Source organism: Dipodomys merriami, unplaced genomic scaffold, assembly GCF_024711535.1.
Source record: "Dipodomys merriami isolate MVZ:Mamm:240054 unplaced genomic scaffold, mDipMer1.0.p SCAF_137, whole genome shotgun sequence".
Classification (NCBI taxonomy): domain Eukaryota; kingdom Metazoa; phylum Chordata; class Mammalia; order Rodentia; family Heteromyidae; genus Dipodomys; species Dipodomys merriami.
The window spans coordinates 1,932,414-1,950,351 of NW_027202682.1; the positions used below are offsets into that span (position 1 = coordinate 1,932,414).

General features: G+C 63.7%; 1 protein-coding gene and 1 pseudogene across 1 annotated transcript; both read right to left on the reverse strand.

The window, feature by feature from the left end:
• Positions 1 to 4,164: 4,164 nt before the first annotated feature.
• Positions 4,165 to 8,404, reverse strand: LOC138825424 (heparan sulfate glucosamine 3-O-sulfotransferase 6-like). Its single transcript, XM_070019968.1, has 2 exons — positions 8,336 to 8,404; positions 4,165 to 5,183 (listed from the first exon to the last, which is right to left on the reverse strand). The coding sequence occupies exon 2, from the start codon at positions 5,174 to 5,176 to the stop codon at positions 4,568 to 4,570; it is 609 nt and encodes a 202-aa protein (XP_069876069.1). The 5' UTR covers positions 5,177 to 5,183; positions 8,336 to 8,404; the 3' UTR covers positions 4,165 to 4,567.
• Positions 8,405 to 13,588: 5,184 nt separating this feature from the next.
• LOC138825425 (methionine-R-sulfoxide reductase B1-like) lies at positions 13,589 to 17,661 on the reverse strand (annotated as a pseudogene).
• Between the last annotated feature and the right edge of the window lie 277 nt (positions 17,662 to 17,938).

A 17,938-nucleotide genomic window follows, 5' to 3' on the forward strand; every position in this document is an offset into this window, starting at 1 on the left:
AGGCTCTGCAGGAACTCCACCAGCCATCTTTGCAACTCTCTGCTCTGTCTAAGATGCCTTCACAATGCAGTTAACGAAATGTAAAACCAAGTCAGGCGCCGGTGGCTCACGCCTGGAATCCTAGCTACTCAGGAGACTGAGATCTGAGGATCGCAGTTCAAAGCCAGCCCGGGCAGGAAAGGCTGTGAGACTCTGATCTTCCACTAACCACCTAAGAAACCTTTAATGGAAGCTGTGGGCCAAGTGATAGCGAGCCAGCCTTGTGCAAAAGAGCTCCATCCAGAGTTGCCTCTTCCTCGGAAGTAATTGTGCCTGTGGCCTTTAACGCTCCCCTGCATCCTAGTTGCCAGGAATGTGTTTTGTCAACAGAGCAAAACCATCGATTTTCTGCCCATCTATCCAGGGCACAAAGGGACAAGTTGCCGAGGGCCTGGTATCAGGGACGGAAGCTGGAGAGGCCACCCCTGGCTGGCGTGGAGTCCTCCCCAGGCGTCTGTTTCCCTGTCCACCCCGCCTTCCCGCTGCAATTTTGCTTCTGTGAGGAGAAAGGGCAAGAACGCTCCCATTGTGAAGACGGCTGGAGAGCCGCCAGCCGGAAGCTTCCAGGGCTCGGGGGCGTGGTCAGCAGGTGGACGGGGCGTGGTCACAGACACAGCGCAAGGCTGCTGCGTCCCGCCTGTGTAGATAGCTGTCACCTGCCCAGCAGTGCGCGTCCGCCTGGTCACTCTGTGAAGGGAGCGGCCGGTGCCTGTGTGCTGGGACAAGAACACCAATGGTGCCCGTCCCTGGGGGAGGGCGACCTCCACGAGCTGGAGCTGGTGGGACACGCTCTCTTCCACAACACAGGTCCAGTCCCCCTGGGGCCACTGAGAACGTGGCTGTGCCCCCTGCAAATATTTGCACAAGTAAACAACCCAGGAGAGGCGTGAGCACTCACTCCACAGAGAAGGGGGACCCCTCACCCCTGCCCTCACCCCTGCCCGCAGCTGCGCCCCCCCGATACTGCCCCCACCCCACGGCTCTTGTCAGACCCCAGTGGGCTTGCCTCACCCCAGCCTCACCCCCCCACACCCGTCCTCTAGAAGGGGGGTGTCTCACAGGCCTCTGAGTCTTGGCCCCTCATCTAGCACATTCTTCCTTGGTTGGCTTAGTTCAATATTATTTTTCGGTGCTGCATTTAAAAAGACAACAATAACTTGGTCTGCGGGAGTGGCTGGCAGAGTCCCCTAAGAAAGCCCAGCGCTGCAAAAATAAAACAAAAATAGCAAAAATGAAGAAGGAAACACCGTGTAACGCAGCATTCATCCATCGGCTCAGGTTCCCGTGGACTTGGAACCTGAGAGGCTGTGCGGGGCCCCGCTCAGCACACCCAGAGAGCTGGAAGTCGAGGCTCACTCCTGCTGCCCCAGCCACTCCAGGAATCGGGAGGATCCAAGTTAAAGCCAGCATGGGCAAGTAAGCAAGACCCTCCCTCCGTCGCTCAGCCCAGTGTGGCGGTGTTGCACCCGGAATGCCAGCCCCACCCGAGCTGCTGCGGCTGGGAGGACAGAGGCCCGGAGCTCAGAAGTGCCAGGCAAAAGTAGGAAATCCTACCTCTATGCTGATTAAAAGCAGACACAGAAAGGGGGAGACATGGTCCGGAGGTGGAGCACCTGCCTAGCAAGCACAAATCCCCGGTACCACCAAGTCAGAAAAGAGTTAAAAACTGTTGGCCAGGGCTCTTATTCAGTGCCGGCCGTGGGCACTGGTCACTCCCTTGTGGGCCGCTCACCAGGTGCTGCTGGCGGCTGGCTGGTGTCAGGGGCTTCAGCTCCTGTAAGCTGCATGAAGCTCCTTCCCAGACCCCCATGGACGGGGCTCTTCCAGCCAGGATGCCAGGACACCGCCCCCCCCCCACCACCCTGCTTCTATGTCTTGCCCTCAAGATCCCTTTTGTACCTCATCTTTGTGTGTTGTGCATACTCTTGTGTTTTTTACCCTGGGGCCGGCCTCAGATTGCAATCCTCCTACGAACAGCCTCCCACGAAGCTGGGATCACAGGCAATACACCACCTCCATAGTACAGAAGACCCCTTTTTTTGTTTGCTTTGTTTTGTTTTGTCGGTCGTGGGGCTTGAACTCTGGGCTTGGGCGCTGTCCCTCAGCTCTTCAGCTCAAGGCAAGCGCTCTACCACTTGAGCCACTGCGCCACTTCCAGTTTTCTAGTGGTTTCTTGGAGATAAGAGTCTCATGGACTTTCCTGCCCGGGCTGGCTTTAAACCAAGATCCTCAGATCTCAGCCTCCTGAGTAGCTAGGATGACAGGTGTGAGCCACCGGAGCTTGGCCAGGAGACCCCCTTTAAAGAGCACCCCCCTCCCCCCAGAAACCCTCCTCCCTTGCTGAGCTCAGCAGAACACGGGAGCCACCTCTGTCAGGCAGCATGCGCGGGCTCCCCACACCCCGCACCGGGATCTCCAGGACGCACACCCCTGGGTGGAAGCACCCCTACACCCTGCCCATCACGGACTTTCCCAAGGGTGTTCCCCACTCCCTCCCACATGGGCCCATTCTTGGTAAAACATGGCCTCTCCCTGCCTCAGTTTATCATCTGTAAAGGAGGATAAAAGCCCAGTTGCTTGATACACAAGGGTTGATGGCCAGAGAGGGTGCACGGACAGCGGGCAAGGAGCCTCTACAAAGAGCAGCACCTCTGTGGCCACCCTGGTCAGATCTGCCTCCTCACCGGCTCCTTTCTGATGTCCAGGGCTTTTGAACAAGCCATGGGGGGCAGGGGGAGGACAGTGAACTCTCTAGAGACCAGGGAATCTGCCTTTGTTTCCCCAGCCCAAGCCTGCCACAGCTTCTGAGCCACAGATCTCTCACTCCGTCTAATCCCCACAGGACCGGCCAGCGCGGAAACAAGAGAACCGTACCCCGTCACCCTTGCGCCAGCCCCCTTCCCAGCCCCGCAGTCCAGACAGTGCAACCAAGGGCCAGACAGTCTCCGGATGCTTCTGTGCCAGAACTGGCGTGGTTGGCACGTTCCCCCTGGCCGCCCAGCCTCCCAGCTCTTCAGTGTGTGTGTGGGGACGGGGGGGGGGGGGGGGGGGGGACGGCAGGCCTTCCTCCGGGCGGTTATGGCATGTGTCTCTGGATCAGTTTCCCATCAGATATCCTGTCCTCCATCCCCTCCTGCAAGAAGGAAGCGAGCTGATAGGATCTGACCGTGGGTGGCCGTCTAGCCAGCTCTGCCCCCCAACACACACACACACCGCAAGGAGCACAGGAGAAGACACCGGGAACAAGATCTCTGATTGTTCTCGATTGCCCCACAGCAGGCCTCAGATCCCGCTCAATCGGAAAGCTGGTGTATGAAATGCTTCTGGCAACAGCCTCGCAGCCCCTGCTCGAGTTGACTGACAGCTTTGCAGACGGCTCTTCCGGCCAAACACGCAGCCCTGATGCGGTTCAGATGAAGCAGCAGGAAAAGGATCCTAGAGGGGAGCCCGGCTCCGAGCTGCACGGGAGATCTCAGCTCAATGTCATTGTGCGGGGACTCACGGGCAGGGAGGTTGTCTGAGGTTTGGTAATTTATGGGTGACACCTGCACCCAAGGTTCTGTGTGGGGTTCATCAACCCCCCCCACACAGCCAGTCCCTGAGACTCGGCCCTCCGGCTATGTTCCCGGCCGAGGGTCATCACACAGCCCGTCTGGAGTCACAGCGCGGCCCGCTCACCAAGGGGAGAGGTCCCGCCCCATGGACCCCGCAGCCTGGCCAGCCCGAGACCAGCCCCATCCGGCCTTTCCACGCTCACCCCACCCAGATTTTGCCCAGGTCAGCTTGCCCAGCGCACTGCACCCCTTGGTCCTGATTGACACTGCTCCACCTCTAAGGCTGAGAAGAGAGGATCCGGCAGCCCTCAAACTCACCAAAACCGAGCTGTGTGTCAGGAGTCAGGCCACGAGCCTCAGCCTCACAGGTGACACGGGACGGAGGCCCTGCCCCCACCCCCAGTGTGTAAGAAACAGCGTGGGAGAGGACGCCTGACGGGCAGTGCTGCACCGGAGCTGGTGACACAATATCCCATCCATCGGAGAGCCAGAGGCGTGACTCAAGCAGGAGAGTGCCCCCGAGTTCAATCCCCAGAGCCACCCCTAGAAAAAGAGATTCACGAAACAAGAGGACAAAGGCGTTTAAGATAACAGGCCCACTCGGATTGAGAGGTCAACTGGGAAAATGGAAATCCAACGTGTATTTTTTTTTTGTTGGTGGTTGTGAGGCTTGAACTCTGGGCCTGGGTGCTATCCCTGCGCTCTTCAGCTCAAGGCGAGCGCTCTACCACTTGAGCCACCACTTCCATTTTTTCTAGTGGTTTACTGGAGATGAGTCTCACCGACTTTCCTGCCCGGGCTGGCTTTGAACCTCGATGCTCAGATCTCAGCCTCCTGAGTCGTCAGGATGACAGGCGTGAGCCACCGGCGCCCAGGCAAAGTGTAGCTCTTAAACATTCTGTCTCCGCAGGGCGCGCAGCCAGCCCGCTCTGACTGTGTGCGGCTACCGGCTGTGTCAGGAAGGCCGCCCCGGCTCAGTCCCAGCCGAAGTCCTGGCCAGTCATCTGGTAGAACTTGCGGTTGAAGGGCCGGTAGAAATCACGCAGTCTCTGAAGCAGGGCCGGGGCCACGCGGGGGTGAGAGCGGCCCTTGGATTTGCCCAGGCAGCGAGGCCGGCTGCTCCCAGGGGCCCTCGTGAGGCACGGGAAGCCCTTGGTGGCGTTAAAGTAGAAGTGCTTGCCGGTGACCACACGTGTAAGGCCCAGGAAGTCCTGCACGCGTCCCACCTCCCCGGCGGGGTCGCTGACCAGGCGCTCGCCGCTGACGAACAGGAAGCGGGACAGCGGGAAGTAGCGCAGCCAGCGGCCCAGGTGCAGGGCGTAGAGGCCGATGCGCACCGCACTCCAGGCGGTGTCCACGGGGCCCAGGCCGTGGCGGAAGGCCAGCGCTCGGAAGCTGGGCAGGCCTGGGGTCTTGGACAGGGTCTGGGCGTAGTCGGAGACGGCTCGGGTCACGGGGTTTCGCACCACCACAATCAGCTTGGTGTCGGGGGACATGGTGTGGATGCGGCGCGGGGCCTCCCGGGTGACGAAGTAGCTGGGAGTCTTCTCCATGGTGATCTGTCCGTCCACCGTGCGGGGCATCAGGCTCCTGAGAGACCGCAGGAGGGGAGCTGGCCATCGGCCATGCCCCCTCCCCTAGCCCGCTCCCCAGGGACCCAGGACCAGCCCCTCTTCCTCTGGTGACATCCCCCAGGCCCAACCCCTAAGGTGCAGCAATGGGGAGCCTGGTAGGTGCAGTGCGGGGTCCCGGCCAGCCCGCACAGACCTGCAGTAGGGGCCACCCACCAGGGTGTCCAGGGTGTCCATCACCGGGGCTCAGAGCTGCCGGAGTGTGTTTACTGGCAGTTTATTATCTCTCAACAAATTCTCTGGGCCCTCATGTCAGGGCAACGCCCTCCCAATGACCACCCCACCCAGAGCTGCTGTACCCCAACCATGGTGCTGCTTTCCCACCCAGACCTGAGGAGCCCGAGGCCAGCCACTGTGGACCTGTGACACCCAGCCTCCACGCTGTAGTCATTGGCCCCGAGTGAGGTCATCAATAATGAGTGGCAGGTGGACTGCTCTCCCGCCCCCCCACGCCGAAATTTAATTACACCTCTCCCTGCCCTTAACCACAGCCCTGCCCACCCCTCCCCCTTCTGGCCCAGCTCTGAATGCCAAAGTGCCAACCAAAAAAGCGGGGTGCGCTTGTGTCCATTAGCAATGTGGTTGTGATCGCATCTTTCTGGGCCACTGGGGGCTATCTCGACCTTGCAAGGGCCAGGGTGCCAGGCCTGAAGCCCGGCATTTCTTTTCTTTTCTTTTTTTTTGTTGGTCATGTGGTTTGAACTCTGGGCCTGGGTGCTGTCCCTGTGCTCTTCAGCTCAAGACGAGCACTCTACCGCTTGAGTCACAGCACCACTTCCAGTTTTTTAGTCGTTTATCGGAGATAAGAGTCTCACGGACTTTCCTGCCCGGGCTGGCTTTGAACCTCGATCCTCAGACCTCAGCCTCCTGAGTAACTAGGATTACAGGCTTGAGCCACCGGCTCACATCATTCGGATGTGAGTAAGGAAGGCACCGGCCCATTCCCAGGTCCAGAGGAGGAGAGCTGACCGCAGACCCCTGCCTTGGGAAAATGCAAACAGGCCAGGCGCCTGCAGCCAGGTCCCAAGACAACACCTGCTGTCCAGGTAGCTCAGGGTGGGGGGCCGAGTAAGTGGGGCTGGCCCTGGCAGGGCAGGGCAGGGTAGGGCAGGGTGCGGGGCTGGTGGGGCAGATCAGCTGAGCAAACAGCTCCAAGGAAAGTCTGGGAACTAGGTCAACAGAGGCAGAGGCTTCAGGGCTGTGCTAGGGAGCAGACACCCCTGCCCAACCCCACCCAGTCTCACCCAGCCTGGCCTCCCCCCACCACCACCTCAGAGTCCCCAGAGTCTGCCCTGGTCACGTGGACACCCAAGATGAGTGAACAAGTGCATAGACCATGGGCTAGTGACAGGACAGGACCCCCCCCACACACACACACACGCACGCACGCATGCGTACACACACACAGGCGGAGACCCAGGGCTGGTTGTGGTGCTTCACTTCACACCCACAATCCCAGAACTTAAAGCGTCTGACCAGAGGCTCTCCAGTGTGAGGCCAGTCTGGGCTACTTGGTGAGACCCAGAAGTACCAGGTTCCAGACGCTACTATGGCCACAGCAGGGCTGGGGAGACGGGAGAGAACAGAGAGCCTTTCCTCTCCGCCGAAGACGTCAGCTTCTTCCATCATGTGGCAGAGAGAGCCAGACCTCCCCCACCCCGTCACAGACACACTGGACAGGGGTGCACGCACACACACACACACACACACACACACACAGCTCACAGGAGGCACAGGAAGGGTGGAGGGGGGCTCACTCACGCCACTCTGAGATCTGAGGTCTTTGGGATCAGTTCTGTAGCAGCCTGTCCCAGTGGGGCGCCAGTGGGGGGTGTAACGCAGAGACTGGCATGTTGGGGGCTGGGGGACAGCAACGGCGGGGGGGGGGGGGGACCAGGGAGAGCAGAGCAGAACTCTGGCTATGCATGGCAAACATCTGACAAGTTGTTCTGCGGGCCGTTCCGCGGAGCCCACCCCATTTGGTCTGCATTTCCCGACAGCTTCCAGCCAGTGGAGGCCGGGACATGGGATCCCTTTCCATCACAACCAGAAAGACCTGGGGGTGCAGGAGCCCAGGCCTGCTCCTGCCACCCACTGCTCACTCCCCAGGAACTGAAGGATGGTTCCAGAGTATGAGGGCCAAACCACTTCCTACCTGTCCCCGGGAGGAGGGGGGAGGAAGGGGAGCCCCCCTGACCAGACAGGAGCGTTTGGAGACCCCAGCGCCTGGCAGCAGTGCCCGCCCCACGCAGACAAGAAGACACAGCCCCTCCCCCACCACACCGGGACGCGCCGGGACACTGAGGCAGGGGGGGGCATTTCCAGAGGCCCAGGGCACAGTCCCCTCTCACAGCTGCACGCTGTGTGGAACAGGCCACGGCTCCCCTGGGCAGGTCAGCGTCCCCACCAGCCCCCCGGCTCAGGATGTGACCCCCCAGCCTGGGCCTGGGTCTCTCTCCACAGCCTCCTCCCCAAGCCCGACGCTGCCCAGGGTGGTCCTGAACCTGCCTCTCCTCCAAGGAGCCCAGGCCCTGGCCATGGGGGTCCCTGGGGTCCCACTCTGCAGCCTCCTTCCTCTCCCGCTTTCTCCCCGCTGAGATCAAGTGGAGTGGGGAGCCCTCCCGTCCCCCTCTGCTCAGAGCCAGCCCCGCCCGGCCCCCCCATCCTAACAGGAGAGTCAGCGTTCACAAATGGGGGTGAGGGGATCTGCGAGCACCGGGTCCTGCCACCCCCAGAGTCCCCAGGCCACCCAGGCTGAGGCAGAGGACGGGGCGCGGGAGGCCGCACCCCAGGCCTGTCCCAGGAGGGGGGCAGGGCAGTGCAGGAGATAAATCCAACCCCCACCCCTGGGCCCAAGGGCAGTGCCCGGCCCCCAAGGCCAGGAAGGGCTCCTCAGCTCCCCGGGGAAGCAGAGGGGAGGGGAGGGGAGGGGGAGGGGAGGGGGAAGGGGAGGGAGGGGAGGGAGGGGAGGGGAGGGGAGGGAGGGGAGGGGGAAGGGGAGGGAGGGGAGGGAGGGGAGGGGAGGGGAGGGAGGGGAGGGGAGGGGGAGGGGAGGGGAGGGGAGGGAGGGGAGGGGAGGGGGAAGGGGAGGGAGGGGAGGGCGGCGCTCACCGGTACCAGGCCAGGCCGCGCCCGTAGCACCTGTCGAAGAAGTGCGGCTCGGCGCCGGGCGCGCGCACGTCGGGGTGCAGCCGCAGCGCCTCGAGCAGCGCGCGCGTGCCGCCCTTCTTCACGCCCACGATCAGCGCCTGCGGGAGGCGCCGCCGGCCGGGGCCGGGGCCGGGGCCGGGGCCGGGGCCGGGGCCGGGCGGCGCGGGGCGGCCCGGGAGGGCGCTCAGCGCGTAGACGCCGAGCAGCAGCGCCGCCGCCAGCGCCAGCGCCGCCCGGGACGCCCGCGGCGCGGCCCCCGGCCCCGGCCCCGGCCCCGCGCCCGCGCCGACCCCGGCCCCGGCCCCGCTACCCGCCATGGGGCCGCGTCGCGGGCGCCCCGGGGAGCGGGGACCGCAGACGGGCGCACACGCCGCCCGCGCCTGGACGGCCGGCCGGGGGAGCCGGGCGAGGGGCGGGCCGGGGGGCGGGGCCGGAGCTGGGGGCGTGCTGGAATGGGCGTGGCGGGTCGGAGGGGCGGGGCCGGAGCTGGGGCGTGCTGGAATGGGCGTGGCTGGTCGGAGGGGCGGGGCCGGAGGGGCGGGGCCGGAGCTGGGGCGTGCTAGAATGGGCGTGGCGGGCCGGAGGGCGGGGCCGGAGCTGGGGGCGTGCTGGAATGGGCGTGGCGGGCCGGAGGGCGGGGCCGGAGCTGGGGCGTGGTTGAATGGGCGTGGCTGGTCGGAGGGGCGGGGCCGGAGGGGCGGGCAGGGGAGGAGGGGGCGGAGCTGGGTGGGGTGAGTCCGGGGCCTCTGGGCGTGGTTTGTGGGCGGGGCCGGAGCTGGGGGCGGGTTTGCATGGGCGGGGCTGGTCGGAGGGGCGGGGCCGGAGGGGCGAGGTCGGGGTGGTGGGCGTGGTGCAATGGGCGTGGCTTCTGGGCCGGAGGCGGGGTCTGGGCGCCCGTCCCCTCCGCCCGGCCGGCTCGGGGACTCTAGGACCCCGCCGGGCCCCTGGCGCACCCGGACGGGCCAGCCCGCCCGAGAAGGCGCCTTCCCGCCCCTCCTGGACGGGGAGGCCTCCACAAGTGGGAGCCTAGCCGGGCACCCAGGCGGCTGAGAAGGAAGGTGGCCGTTCGAGGCCCGCCACGTCCAGGAGGCTCTGCTCACTGGTCACCAGGACGCCAGCCTGGAGCCAAGGAGCTCAGAGACAGCGCCAGGCCCTGAGTTCAAGCCCGGGACTGCGGGCTGCGCATGCGCGCGCGCGCACACACGGTGGGAGCCTCGCCTCCGGACCAAAGAAGCGCACGGGCCCCGACGTCAAGGGGGAAACGAGGCCACGTCCGCAGCCTAACGCGGCCCCCGTCCCCACATTCTGTGGTCAGAATCCGCTTTGGGCCCCAGCTCGCAGGCGCCACCCAGGTCGGTGGGAGCCCTGCCCCCCAAGAAACAGCCGGCCTGGTTCCGGGATCCGCCCGTCGGGGCCCAGTGAGCTGAGTGCAGACCCAGGCTCCGGAGCCACCCCCCCCCTCCGCCCCCCGCGGTCCCCCGGGAGGGTGTGAAAGGCTCAGGGCAGTGCTCATGGGGGAAGAGAGGGAACTCCCTCCCAGCGCCAGGAGATTCAGGAGATCGGGGCCTGGTTTACCACACCCCAGCACTGCCCACAAAGGAGAGGGAGGGCCGGTGAAGCCCCAAGAGGACCAGCCACCTGCCCACTCCCAGCCCCACCCCAGGCCCAGCCCCTCCACCAGACCAGGCCTCTGTCCCTTCTGCTTGTTAGGGGTTGGCTCCGGGCCTAATGGCACCTGGACATGTCTCAGCTGTCTCTGAGGGACACCAGGCCTCCAGGACCCACCCAGCTGCCACCCAGGGCTGCCCCGGCCGCAGAGGGCCATGCAGGGCCACGCGGGGCTAGTGGGGTAAAGACCACTCACGGCCCCTCTAACACAGCCCCCAGGGCCAAACCTGCTTGTCAGGGCAAGCCTGAGCCTGAGGCCCTGCGGGCAGGTTGTTGGCATGCCACTGTCTGGGAATCATGCTGGCACACGCTGGGGACAGGAAGTTCTTCGTCTAGTCTAGCTTAAAATGAGATTTGTTCCAGACTGGCTGGTTCTCCTCAAAGCCTTCCCACAAAAAGCCACCCAGGCCTACAGCACCCACCCAATCCGAGCAGGCGCCAATCAGGACTCCAAATCCCCTGGCGTGTGTCCCCCTGCTTATTCTCTGAGGATAATTCTCTATCTCTGGGAGCCAGGCCCGGCCCTTTTTTTTTTTTTTTTTTTGGTCGGCCGTGGGGCTTGAACTCTGGGCCTGGGCGCTGTCCCTCAGCTCTTCAGCTCAAGGCCAGCGCTCTACCACTTGAGCTACAACGCCACTTCCGGTTTTCTGGTGGTTTATTGGAGATAGGAGTCTCACGGTCTCTCCTGCCCGGGCTGGCTTTGAACCTCGATCCTCAGATCTCAGCCTCCTGAGTAGCTAGGATTACAGGTGTGAGCCACCAGCGCCCGGCCTGCCCTTTCTTATCCCTGAGGGATAACGTTTCCTCAGGCCCCCACCTGCTGAGGGAGGATGGTCTGAGAGGCTCTGCCTCCTTCCTTCCTCCTCCTCCTATCTGGGCAGCTCCTCCCCCCGCCAGGACCCAGCCTGGCATCCTGCCGACTCCCTGCTTGGTGATCTTGGGAGACGGGGTCCCTGTCTCTGGAAAGGTCACTTGCGTTCTGCTGTCTGATTATTTTTTTCCTCTATCCAGAACACCTTTCTCTGTCTCTTTCCCAGCCTGCTCCGGCCCCCCAGCCCGTGGTGCCCCCTCTCCCCCTAGGCAGAGAGCTGTTAGTCGGGGTGCAGCTCCTCCTCAGCGGGGGACAGCTGGGGGGGGTTCACACATGAACAACTCCAGGACCTCCCTCGCACAGCCCGCCCTGCACCCCCACACCACACCACAGGAAGGAGTCTGGCGAGGGGAGCAGCGGAGGGCTGCGGCCCCAGGGCAGGCCCAGCTGTCCTGGATTTGCGTGGGGTTTTTCCACTCGGATGCCGGATGTGCCCAAGAGAGAATGTGGCTGTCCTGGGCAGGGGCCGCTGCCCTGCTTCCCTTCCCCCGGTGGGAGACGGTGGTACAGGGGCTGCAGCAGTGACTTCATGAAAGGATTTCCAGGTCTTCCCTGCCAGGGACCCAGCTCCCTCGCCTCCCTTTCCATGTTGTGGAAGGTGGGAGTGGGGAGGGGAAGTACAGGCCCTGAGGCTTGAACTCGGGCCTGGGTGCTGTCCCTGAGCTTTTGTGCTCAAGGCTTAGGGCTTTACCACCTGAGCCACAGCACCACTTGTGACCTTTCAGTGAGTCATTGGAGATGAGTCTCACAGACTTTCTTGCCCAGGCTAGCTTTGAACCTCAGCCTCCTGAGTAGCTAGGATTACAAGTATGAGCCACCAGTGGCTTCCTCTCCTGTTTTTATTAAAGATGACAAACCCCTCCTCTCCAAGGGCCTGGTCCTGGTAAAGAGACTGAGGACATGTACCAGGGACCATGGGACTGCGGGAAAAGCTGCACCACCCCCCCCCCCCCGCCCAGCACCTGAGCACCTCCTGCTGTCTGCCTTGGGGACAAGACCAGAGGGGAAAGGCGTCTGTGGCTCCACTTTCCAAAACCCGGGGGTTTGCTGGTGGAGATTGGCAGATACAATGGCAGGGAAGGGTCGTGGGCTGGCCAGGGCTGGCCAGGACTGACCGGGGCAGACAAGATTGACAGTGTCAGAACTGAATCATGAAAAACGTCCCTGTGGAAGGGAGAGGAGGCAGGCCCTCCCCGCTTAGCAGCCACACCAGGCCACACAGCCACCACGCACCACAGCAACCCGAGGCCAGCCTCTGATGGAGAGACTGCACTCAGCCTCAGCGAGCTGTGGCCATGGGTGTGGGGAGCTCTTCGACTTGGACAAAGAAACCTCAGGGGGGACAGCGGTGTACCTGCAGTGGAGGGAGGGAGAGGGCCACGGGGGGTAGGGGTGGGGCCTCTGGAAGGATTCTGGCAGTAGGGAGGGACTGGAGAATAATGAACAGCAAATGCTGGGACCACCCTGCCAAGATGGCTGGCTGGCGGAGGGGCAAGGGGGTGGGCTACAAGAAGCATCCTGCTCTGCAGCAGGGAGAGATGGGGGCAGAGGAACAGAGATCTGCAGGGCTGCAACTTCAGCATCCAGGCCTAGGGCGGGCCAAGGCCCAAACTCTCAGGGGAGAGGACCAGGGAGGGGGCATCCGTGCAGATGGGACCCCACCAGGGACCTGGAGAGAGGGCTGGCACTGGGCTGCATTTGGGAGATCCTGCCTGTATCTGCGCCTCCAAACACTCCCAGCTTCCCAGTCCTGACCCTTCCCTTATCCTCCACCTGTCCCCCATCTGTCCTCCTTTCTTGGCTCCAGAAAGGGGAGTGGGTCTAAAGGCGCCCCCTGCACAGGTCACCCAGGACACGGGGCCCGCTAGGACCCTGGGGCACCGGGCTAATGGGTCCCAGATGAGGCTGGGCCATGCGATGCCCCCCAGTGGCAGCTCCTGGAAACTGCAGCCCAACATGCCCCAGGCCTGTGGGCCATGAGCGCCCCCTGCGGGCAGGCTCTGGGCCGGCACCTGGGCCTGGCCTCCCAGAGGCCACCTTGGGCCTTCCTGTAGGAAGGCTGGGGGCCATTCTTGTTTGGCAATTGCCTCACGATTAGGAGGTTGCCGCACACCCCGGACTGAGGGGGACACTGGTGCCTCTGGGAGCGTGGCGCCCAGGGTCTCCCTGCTTCCCTGCCCCGGTGCACAATCAGTGCAAGGCCAGATTAACCGTACAGCTGAAGGCTGCCTGGCCTCCCTGGCCGCCAGGCTCTGGGGCCCCAAGGCAGCAGGACACTGCTGTTCTGGGGTTCATGCGAGTCTTCTGTTTCTCGGACCGATACTTGTTCAGTCCAGTCAGGGGTCGGCCCATTTCACTTCTAGAGAAGCCGTGGGCCGCGCTAGGTCTGAGGGCAGCTGGGAGCCGTGGGCACTGTCACTTGGTCCCTGCCGCTGTGGGTTCCAAGGACTTGCATGACTCCGCTCCCTCAAGCCAGGGGTGATGGCTGCACCTTCTTACTACTGCCTTCCAGGGTTCACACAGGCTTTCTGAGGGCGGCCTCCATCTACCTCAGTCCCCATCTTGCACACACAGCTGCATCCTCAATACAGAACCACAAATATTTTCAGAGCACGCAAGAGTAAAGTCCTGATGCTCACCCTCCCTCTGCATGGGAACCAAGACAGCAGGCCGGGCCTGGAGCAGCACCGTGCGCGCGGCCAGGGCTCACCTTTATTCATTTCCACCTGATTACTCTAAGACTCGAGCTGGGGGACAGGCTTCTGCCTCCCCCGTCCTCCCCTGGCAAGAGCACAGGGCTTGGGACATCTTTGCAGGTGTGGACCGAGGCCGGTGACCGCGGGGCAGCTGCACCGGCCAGGTCATGAAGCAACAGTACCCGCAGATGGTGAAACAGGGCTGGGATGGCTCTACTCTTCCTGCAGGCCACAGGTTGTCACCACCCTGGCTGGCCTAGGAGGGTTTAGCCAGGGCAGATCATGCAGTGACCAGGGCTGGAGGGGCCGGCGGGGCGGCCGTGTTTGCTTTCCTCCTCCCCCCGCAACAGGCAAGGGAAGGCACAGGGCTTCGGTGGGGTCCAAGGTTGGGAACTGGTGTCCCTCGCAAGACATACAGAAAGCCAGGGAGGAAATGGGAAAAATACGTGGGCCCATGGGCATATGTATAAATGTCCTGGCGGTATGTAAGTCTCCTGGAGACTGCGTACGCCAAGAAAGGCCGAGGCTCAGCCCTGGCCTCTGGGGTGCTTTGTGCAAGGAGTCTGTCCTTTCCGATGTCTCAGCCACCCCCGCCCTGCCTTCCTGTCGGAATGCCGAGATGCCACAGCCAGGGCCCAGCCACCGCGAGTCCATGGGGGGGAGGGAGGCTGCCCATCTACTGCCCTTGGGCAGCAGAAGTTTCTTTGCCTGAAAAAAAGGAGGGAGAAGAGAGAAAACAATCGGGCATTAACTCATTCTTCGGCCAGTAGGCAAGTTAGAGGGCGCACACGTGAGTCCCCGAAACCTACAGGACCGGCGGTCTCTTCCTCCTCCAGGACAATAAAGATGGAGCCAAACGTCACCTCAGGCTCCTGGTGGAGCCCCACACCGGCCTGTGCTACTGACAGTCCCGCACTGCTGAGTGCAAGCAGGGGTAAGGGACGGGGGTGGCCCTGGGGACAGCGAGAGAGGAGGTGGAGGTGGAGTCACGGAGCACGGGGAGGGGTGACCCTGTGTGCAGACAGGCTGGGGGGGTGAGGACCCGGTGAGCCGAGAGCCGCGGGCCAGGCCAGGCCGTGGAGACGGAACTCAGCAGCTCCGACCTGACACCAGAGGCCACGGCCAAACGTGGCCGGGTGCGGGTCCACCTCCCCTGACAGGACTGGGCGGGACTGGGGCTGGATCGGCGGACATTCACCCTGTTGTCCCTGACGTGCCGCGTAAGTGGACAGGCACAGGCTGGATGCGCCTCGCTCCCCGCCCATCGCCTCCCCAGGGGACCGGGGGCTCCCCCCCCCCCGTGCCCCTCCCCACTCACCTTTAGGGATGAACTTCAGCGAGCTGCTGAAGATTCAGAATCGGGACTGCCCACGCGTGGGACCGTCGTTCAGGAACTCATGGCCCAGTCCATTGCCACACTTGCCACAAGACACCTGGGAAGACCACACGCCGCGTGAGCTGCGGGCTCACGAGAGGCTGGGCCTGAGGGGAACGTGCCCCGCCGCCCGCGCCCTGCGCCAGGCTCCGCGGCCCAGGCTGAAAACCTGAACCGGCCTTGAAGGCCCAAGCGTGTGAGGGGAGGGGGGGAAGGGGGGTGGCCCGCTCTCGGGCCTCCCCGGCCACCCACCTTCAGGGCTTCGGGGCGATGGGGCTCCGGGCGTTTGGCCACACTGTCTGCGTGGATGGTCTCGGTGAAGGCCGGCCACGGGGACGAGTGTGCGTACTTGGAGCGGCTGGAGAAGAGCTCGTAGCTGCACTTGGCGCACACGTACACACCTGGGCCGGGGGAGTCAACGCAGAGACCTCAGCCCAGCCAGTCCGGACGCCTGGCCCCTGGGCGCTCTGCCCACTCACGCATGGGTCACCGCGCAGAGACCCCGGTGGCTCGGGGGACACGTGGCACTGAGCTCACACTTCACACTTGTCTTATGCACACTCTCCACAGCCCATTTCCAGTTTACACGTGAGCAAGGAGAGGTGTGACGTCACAGACACCCAGAGAAAAGTGTGTAGCCGGATGGACGCGCACCTCCACCCCTGCAGGACTCGCAGGGAAGCCCTGATGTGACCCCTGAACCCCACCAACCCCCAAATGGCTACCCAGGAAGGCCCTGGACTGAGCCTCCAGTCAGTCAGGAGGAGCAAGAGAATGGTCCCAGAAACAGGCCGCCAAGCCGGGAGCCGTGGCTCATGCCTGACATCCCAGCTACTCGCAGGCTGGGATCTGAGGATCACAGCATAAAGACAGCCAGGCAGGAAAGTCTGAGACTCTCATCTCCAATGGGCCACCAAAAAGCCAGAAGTGGAGCAGTAGCTCAAATGATAGGGTTGCCAGCCTTGAGCTTAAGCGCCTAGGCCCTAAGTTCAAGACGCCATATTGGCACACACACAAAAAGCGTCCAGGTTGTCAGAGAGTCAGAGAGACAAGGGGGCTGGGGCTGGGTTTTCTCTTTCCCCAAAACATCAGTGTGGGGCAGCACAGGGGCAAGGAAAGTTACAAAAGAGTTGCACCACTACTTGAAAGAATAAAAACAGGAACCTCCAGGGGCACGAAGTCACCCCCCCAAAAAAAAAGAACCAGAGAACCTGGGGACAGCCTTCCTGAAGTCTGTGGCTGCCCAGCCTTTACCCGGAACTTGAGAAGGAAGCAGAGGCCCAGGAGTGCCGTCCGCAGCTGGGCAGCACACCAGGACTCGAGACAGAGGTGATCCCCAGCCACAGCCCCAGAGAAGCCGTGTCATAGCCTAGGTCCCTAAAGGAGAGACACCCCACAAGACTCTGCCCCAAAGACACCCAAGTCCCAGTCTTGCCTATGAATGTGGTTTGTTTTTAGTGCCTGTAGGGGGGGGGGGCTTGAGTTCAAGATCTTTGTACACTTGCTCAACGGTTTCCCCTCATGGCTGGCGCTGCAACACTAGAGCTCTGTCTCCAGTTCCTAAGCATGTGTTTTTACCAAATAAGTCCGTTGTCAGCAGAGCTCCGCTAAGAAGGGGCTGGCCAGAACCGTTCACAGCCTGGAGCCGGAGCTGAGAGCTAGCCTAAAGCCTGCAACCAGACTGCGCACCACTCGGGCAGAACAAAGTTCACTGGACCTTGGCAGGGGCTGGCTGGATGGCACCCGTGGCTCCCGGGCAGAGGCCCTGGGCTGGCACATCCAGATCTGAAGGGGACAAGGAGAACCTGTCCAGTCACTCCAGAGACCTCTGAAGGGGGAAGGGGGGGGGTAACAGCTGGCACTGCCCTGGACCAGATGTTCCGTGGCTTCCCCCCTCAGTCGGAACCCCGACCCCGATGGCCCCCCACCCCCACTATCCCCACCCCGACCCCGATGGCCCCCCACCCCCACTATCCCCACCCCGACCCCGATGGCCCCCCACCCCCACTATCCCCACCCCGACCCCGATGGCCCCCCACCCCCACTATCCCCACCCTGACCCCGATGGCCCCCCACCCCCACTATCCCCACCCCGACCCCGATGGCCCCCCACCCCCACTATCCCCACCCCGACCCCGATGGCCCCCCACCACCACTATCCCCACCCCGACCCGATGACCCCCCACCCCCACTATCCCCACCCCGACCCCGATGACCCCCCCCACTATCCCCACCCCGACCCCGATGGACCCCACCCCCACTATCCCCACCCTGACCCGATGACCCCCCACCCCCACTATCCCCATCCCGACCCCGATGGACCCCACCCCCACTATCCCCACCCCGACCCCGATGACCCCCCACCCCCACTATCCCCACCCTGACCCGATGACCCCCCCACACCAACCACAGTACCCGGCCCCACAGGTTCTCGGAAAGGTTCAGGGGGTCCCCTCTCTCCTCTCCGGCCGCCCCCCCCAGGCCCCCGATCTTCCAGGCCCGGACAGTGGCGGCGCCCCTCCAATGCACACCCGCCCCAGCCCTCCCGGCCCGCGGCCGCCGGCTGGACCTGGCTCAAAGTGGTTCTGGAAAACTTCGCCCCCGAAGAAGCTGCAGAAAGACATGGCGCCACCGGGACCCGGGCGGCGAGTGCGGGAGCGGACCCGACCGCGGGCGGCGGACCCAGCCCCGCCCCGCCCCGCCCCGCCCCTGCCGGGGGCCAATCGCCTCGCGACCGCCCTCGCCCCGCCTCCTCAGAGGCCACGCCCTCCGCGAGGACCAGGTTCCGGTTTCCGCCACCAGGAGGCCTCGCCCCCTCTCGAGGACCTGTCAGATTCCGCCTCTCCCGCAGACCCCGCCCACCGACGCAGGGCCTTTCCCTCGGAGCCCCGCCCCGCGGCTCCCGGCGCGCTCCGGGGTTCGAGCCCCCGCGCCTGGCCGGGCCCGCGGCGCCG